This window comes from Oncorhynchus masou, chromosome 7, assembly GCF_036934945.1.
Source record: "Oncorhynchus masou masou isolate Uvic2021 chromosome 7, UVic_Omas_1.1, whole genome shotgun sequence".
Classification (NCBI taxonomy): domain Eukaryota; kingdom Metazoa; phylum Chordata; class Actinopteri; order Salmoniformes; family Salmonidae; genus Oncorhynchus; species Oncorhynchus masou.
The window spans coordinates 2,671,418-2,678,917 of NC_088218.1; the positions used below are offsets into that span (position 1 = coordinate 2,671,418).

The 7,500-nt window shown below is 45.9% G+C and overlaps 1 protein-coding gene across 1 annotated transcript in view; it reads right to left on the reverse strand.

Moving 5' to 3' along the window:
- The window catches only part of LOC135542910 (protein diaphanous homolog 3-like), a 1,769,082-nt gene that overhangs the window by 1,462,118 nt on the left and 299,464 nt on the right, over window positions 1-7,500 (reverse strand). The window contains exons 17-18 of the mRNA XM_064970053.1: window positions 6,690-6,977; window positions 3,501-3,615 (exon numbers count right to left, since the gene is read on the reverse strand). Coding sequence (XP_064826125.1) covers window positions 3,501-3,615; window positions 6,690-6,977 — 403 coding nt within the window. The remainder of the gene's footprint in view (window positions 1-3,500; window positions 3,616-6,689; window positions 6,978-7,500) is intronic.

Sequence of the window (7,500 nt, forward strand, 5' to 3'; positions counted from 1 at the left end):
ACCGAGGAGGAGGTCCCCTGCTGTCTCTGTCTGGTTGGTTAACCTTATTAAAGAGCCACTATGACACTGTGGCACTTCCTGGTGGTACGATACAGGGCCATGATAGTTGTCCTCTACCTAGTGGTACTATCTATATAGGACCATGATAGTTGTCCTCTACCTAGTGGTACTATCTATACAGGACCATGATAGTTGTCCTCTACCTAGTGGTACTATCTATACAGGACCATGATAGTTGTCCTCTACCTAGTGGTACTATCTATATAGGACCATGAGAGTTGTCCTCTACCTAGTGGTACTATCTATATAGGACCATGATAGTTGTCCTCTACCTAGTGGTACTATCTATACAGGACCATGATAGTTGTCCTCTACCTAGTGGTACTATCTATACAGGACCATGAGAGTTGTCCTCTACCTAGTGGTACTATCTATACAGGACCATGATAGTTGTCCTCTACCTAGTGGTACTATCTATATAGGACCATGAGAGTTGTCCTCTACCTAGTGGTACTATCTATATAGGACCATGATAGTTGTCCTCTACCTAGTGGTACTATCTATACAGGGCCATGATAGTTATCCTCTACCTAGTGGTACTATCTATACAGGACCGTGATAGTTGTCCTCTACCTAGTGGTACTATCTATACAGGACCATGATAGTTGTCCTCTACCTAGTGGTACTATCTATATAGGACCATGATAGTTGTCCTCTACCTAGTGGTACTATCTATACAGGGCCATGATAGTTGTCCTCTACCTAGTGGTACTATCTATACAGGACCGTGATAGTTGTCCTCTACCTAGTGGTACTATCTATACAGGACCATGATAGTTGTCCTCTACCTAGTGGTACTATCTATACAGGGCCATGATAGTTGTCCTCTACCTAGTGGTACTATCTATACAGGACCGTGATAGTTGTCCTCTACCTAGTGGTACTATCTATACAGGACCATGATAGTTGTCCTCTACCTAGTGGTACTATCTATATAGGACCATGATAGTTATCCTCTACCTAGTGGTACTATACAGGGCCATGATAGTTGTCCTCTACCTAGTGGTACTATACAGGACCATGATAGTTGTCCTCTACCTAGTGGTACTATCTATACATGACCGTGATAGTTGTCCTCTACCTAGTGGTACTATCTATACAGGACCATGATAGTTGTCCTCTACCTAGTGGTACTATCTATACAGGACCATGATAGTTGTCCTCTACCTAGTGGTACTATCTATACAGGGCCATGATAGTTGTCCTCTACCTAGTGGTACTATCTATATAGGACCATGATAGTTGTCCTCTACCTAGTGGTACTATCTATATAGGACCATGATAGTTGTCCTCTACCTAGTGGTACTATCTATATAGGACCATGATAGTTGTCCTCTACCTAGTGGTACTATCTATACAGGGCCATGATAGTTGTCCTCTACCTAGTGGTACTATCTATACAGGACCATGATAGTTGTCCTCTACCTAGTGGTACTATCTATACAGGGCCATGATAGTTGTCCTCTACCTAGTGGTACTATCTATACAGGACCATGATAGTTGTCCTCTACCTAGTGGTACTATCTATACAGGACCATGATAGTTGTCCTCTACCTAGTGGTACTATCTATACAGGACCATGATAGTTGTCCTCTACCTAGTGGTACTATCTATATAGGACCATGATAGTTGTCCTCTACCTAGTGGTACTATCTATACAGGACCATGATAGTTGTCCTCTACCTAGTGGTACGATACAGGACCGTGATAGTTGTCCTCTACCTAGTGGTACTATCTATACAGGACCATTATAGTTGTCCTCTACCTAGTGGTACTATACTGGACCATGATAGTTGTCCTCTACCTAGTGGTACTATCTATACAGGACCATTATAGTTGTCCTCTACCTAGTGGTACTATACAGGACCATGATAGTTGTCCTCTACCTAGTGGTACTATCTATACAGGACCGTGATAGTTGTCCTCTACCTAGTGGTACTATCTATACAGGACCATGATAGTTGTCCTCTACCTAGTGGTACTATCTATACAGGACCATGATAGTTGTCCTCTACCTAGTGGTACTATCTATACAGGGCCATGATAGTTGTCCTCTACCTAGTGGTACTATCTATACAGGACCATGATAGTTGTCCTCTACCTAGTGGTACTATCTATACAGGACCATGATAGTTGTCCTCTACCTAGTGGTACGATACAGGGCCATGATAGTTATCCTCTACCTAGTGGTACTATCTATACAGGACCGTGATAGTTGTCCTCTACCTAGTGGTACTATCTATATAGGACCATGATAGTTGTCCTCTACCTAGTGGTACTATCTATACAGGACCGTGATAGTTGTCCTCTACCTAGTGGTACTATCTATACAGGACCGTGATAGTTGTCCTCTACCTAGTGGTACTATCTATACAGGACCATGATAGTTGTCCTCTACCTAGTGGTACTATCTATATAGGACCATGATAGTTGTCCTCTACCTAGTGGTACTATCTATATAGGACCATGATAGTTGTCCTCTACCTAGTGGTACTATCTATACAGGACCATGATAGTTGTCCTCTACCTAGTGGTACTATCTATACAGGGCCATGATAGTTGTCCTCTACCTAGTGGTACTATCTATACAGGACCGTGATAGTTGTCCTCTACCTAGTGGTACTATCTATACAGGACCGTGATAGTTGTCCTCTACCTAGTGGTACTATCTATACAGGGCCATGATAGTTGTCCTCTACCTAGTGGTACTATACAGGACCATGATAGTTGTCCTCTACCTAGTGGTACTATCTATACAGGACCGTGATAGTTGTCCTCTACCTAGTGGTACTATCTATACAGGACCATGAGAGTTGTCCTCTACCTAGTGGTACTATCTATATAGGACCATGATAGTTGTCCTCTACCTAGTGGTACTATCTATACAGGGCCATGATAGTTATCCTCTACCTAGTGGTACTATCTATACAGGACCGTGATAGTTGTCCTCTACCTAGTGGTACTATCTATACAGGGGCATGATAGTTGTCCTCTACCTAGTGGTACTATCTATATAGGACCATGATAGTTGTCCTCTACCTAGTGGTACTATCTATACAGGGCCATGATAGTTGTCCTCTACCTAGTGGTACTATCTATACAGGGCCGTGATAGTTGTCCTCTACCTAGTGGTACTATCTATACAGGACCATGATAGTTGTCCTCTACCTAGTGGTACTATACAGGACCATGATAGTTGTCCTCTACCTAGTGGTACTATCTATACAGGACCATGATAGTTGTCCTCTACCTAGTGGTAGCTAGAGAGAGACACAGAGAGACATAGATAGAGAAAGACACAGAGAGACACAGACACAGAGAGACACAGAGAGACACAGAGAGACACAGAGAGACACAGAGAGAGAGACAGACAGAGAGACACAGACAGAGAGACAGAGACACAGAGAGACAGAGACAATAACAACAGTAGTTAGCCTGACCTGGTCTGTATGAGCCAAAGGTGTGCGCCAGTCTGTTGAGCAGGTCAGGGTTGTCATAGCGATCCTCGTTAGCCACCACCCAGAAACAGCTCTCGGACATCTCCTGGGGGCGGATCTACACACAGACACACCAATAGAAGGCAGGTGGACCAGCGGGTTAATATATGAACATGGACAAGCAGCCACAAAGGAAGTGCTGAGCACATATGCATCTCATTTGCATAGTCCCTCCCCTATACACACCACAACACACCATCACAGCAGCGTCTCAGTCTACAGCTGATAGAAGGACCCACACACACACACAAACACGCTACCTAACCACCCACAGACAGGTAAACATACACACACACGCAAAACACACACACGCGCAAAACACAAACACACGCACACACACAGCCACTCACCCACACACACAATAGCATGCACACACACACACGACCTCCCAACCGGCAGTCAAGCACACACACACACACACACACACACACACACACACACACACGCACTGATCACAGTGTTCAGATGAATGACTTGAATGAATGACTTGAGGAACAGCATGGATCGATGGGCTCACCAACGCTGGGTCTGTCACCACGGGTGAGTTAGGCAGGTTGAGGAAACATTTAGTCTGTATCAGCTGGTCTGACAGTAACACCACGGGTGAGTTAGGCAGGGTTAGGGAACATTTAGTGTGACAGTAACACCACGGGTGAGTTAGGCAGGGTTAGGGAACATTTAGTCTGACAGTAACACCACGGGTGAGTTAGGCAGGTTTAGGAAACATTTAGTCTGTATCAGCTGGTCTCACAGTAACACCACGGGTGAGTTAGGCAGGTTTAGGAAACATTTAGTCTGACAGTAACACCACGGGTGAGTTAGGCAGGGTTAGGAAACATTTAGTCTGTATCAGCTGGTCTCACAGTAGCACCACGGGTGAGTTAGGCAGGGTTAGGGAACATTTAGTCTGACAGTAACACCACGGGTGAGTTAGGCAGGGTTAGGAAACATTTAGTCTGTATCGGCTGGTCTCACAGTAACACCACGGGTGAGTTAGGCAGGTTTAGGAAACATTTAGTCTGACAGTAACACCACGGGTGAGTTAGGCAGGTTTAGGAAACATTTATTCTGCATCAGCTGGTCTGACAGTAACACCACGGGTGAGTTAGGCAGGTTTAGGAAACATTTAGTCTGTATCAGCTGGTTGACAGTAACACCACGGGTGAGTTAGGCAGGGTTAGGAAACATTTAGTCTGTATCAGCTGGTCTCACAGTAGCACCACGAGTGAGTTAGGCAGGGTTAGGAAACATTTAGTCTGTATCAGCTGGTTGACAGTAACACCACGGGTGAGTTAGGCAGGTTTAGGAAACATTTATTCTGCATCAGCTGGTCTGACAGTAACACCACGGGTGATTTAGGCAGGTTTAGGAAACATTTAGTCTGTATCAGCTGGTCTGACAGTAACACCACGGGTGAGTTAGGCAGGTTTAGGAAACATTTAGTCTGTATCAGCTGGTCTGACAGTAACACCACGGGTGAGTTAGGCAGGGTTAGAAAACATTTAGTCTGTATCAGCTGGTCTGACAGTAACACCACGGGTGAGTTAGACAGGTTTAGGAAACATTTAGTCTGACAGTAACACCACGGGTGAGTTAGGCAGGGTTAGGAAACATTTAGTCTGACAGTAACACCACGGGTGAGTTAGGCAGGTTTAGGAAACATTTAGTCTGTATCAGCTGGTCTGACAGTAACACCATGGGTGAGTTAGGCAGGGTTAGGAAACATTTAGTCTGACAGTAACACCACGGGTGAGTTAGGCAGGTTTAGGAAACATTTAGTCTGTATCAGCTGGTCTGACAGTAACACCACGGGTGAGTTAGGCAGGGTTAGGGAACATTTAGTGTGACAGTAACACCACGGGTGAGTTAGACAGGGTTAGGGGACATTTAGTCTGTATCAGCTGGTTGAATGCAACTTGAAGGATCTAGAGGGAAAAGCTGAGACGTTGTAAAGTAAGTTGTTTATTTTTAAAGTCCAACTTTCTTCTCTTTCTTCTCAGACATATATAACTTATATATATATATAAAATGGCAACAACAAGCAACAGTACAGATGTTTCCAGGGCTAGCGTTTCCGTGCCAACAGCCATTTAAAGCCGGGGGGGGCTCCTCCCTCTCCTCTCTGATTGGACCAGAAGTCTCAGACGGGACTTGGCTCAGCACAGAAGACCAGATGTTGTTTTATCTCGTCTCGGTGATATTACTTCACGCAATTACAATTCATATTTTGTTAAATCTCACTTCCCTGTTTTTTTTCGTCTCCTTCCCATAAACGTTTATACAGCTGTTGAACAAGCTGGACCATCTGATCTGATGAGGAAGGAAGCAAGGACATGTCCCAAACGACACCCACCCACCTACCTACCCACCCACACACACACACACCCACCCACCCACCCACCCACCCACCTACCCACCCACCCACCCACACCCACACACACACACACACACACACATATAACATCAGAGAACTACTTTCTCAACCATGGTAAAGTAGTGCATGACACTGAACAATAGGGTGTGATTAGTGCCAATGCCTTTTGTGTTGTGATCAGCTTGTAAACAGGTTTCAACAAGACACGTTCAAAGGAGACCCCTTTGTGGTGGTGTACAGCTGTACAGGACGACACACACACACACACACACACACACACACACACACACACACACGCACACACGTTTAATATGCATGAATCTACCCCCCCCCCCCCCAAAAAAAAAACTCTACACTGATAGGACTTGAAAGTTTAGAGACGGTGCCTCTAAAACTCAGGAGAGTTAGAGAATTTAATTTATTGTGTGATCAGCAGGCAGGCCTCTTGAGTAGCACTTCACACACACACACACACACACACACACACACACACACACACACACACACACACCTCAAAACAAGCCTTGTTCACAGCCACATGCTGTGTTGTCAGACACACACCATGTTTAATATCTGTTAGCTACAGAAGGCCAGGCGGAGGGGGGGGGGGGGGGTAATGGACGAGGAGAGTGGATGTGTGTGAGTGAGTGAGAGAGTGAGTGAGTGAGAGAGTGAGTGAGAGAGTGAGTGAGAGAGTGAGTGAGAGAGTGAGTGACAGAGAGTGAGTGACAGAGAGTGAGTGACTGAGTGAGTCTCACCTTGGACCAGTTGAGGCGCTTCATGGAAGTCTCAAGCTTGAACTGCTTCTTGGGCCGGAGTCCGAAAGGCAAGGTGTTGTGGGTAGGCGAGCCCAGCCCACAGAACCCCGGGGGAGGAGGAGGGGGAGGGGGACAACCGAACGGGGGAGGCACTCCTGGTGGGGGAGGTGGGCCGCAGCCTGGGAGGGGGGGAGGAGGAGGGGGAGGAGGCACGGGACCTCCCGGACCAGAAGGAGGCGGAGGGAGGGAAGGACGGGCGGAGGAGTGGGTCAGTGCTACCGCTCCAAACTGAGAAGGAAAACAGCATCAAGGAACGGGATTAGTTTTGATCAACCTCTTACCTACATTTGATATTTAAAGCTGTCAGTTTAAATCAGTTACCAGTTTATTTAAGCAATAAGACCCGAGGAGGTGTGGTGTATGGCCAATATACCACGGCTAAAGGCTGTTCTTAGGTACGACGCAACGCGGAGTGCCTGGACACAACCCTTTAGCCGTGGTATATTGGCCATACACCACAATCCCCTGAGGTGCTTTATTGCTGTTATAAACTGGTTACCAAGGTAACTAGAGCAGTAAAAATACATGTTTTGTCATAACCCGTGGTACACGGTCTGATATACCACGGCTGTCAGCCAATCAGCATTCAGGGCTCGAACCACCCAGTGTATTGATCTTGCTCCTTTGCATCCCAGTATCTCTATTTGCACAATCATCTTCTGCACGTCTATTCACTCCAGTGTTTAATTGCTATATTTTAATTACTTCGCCACCACGGCCTATTTATTACCTTACCTCCCTTATCTCACCT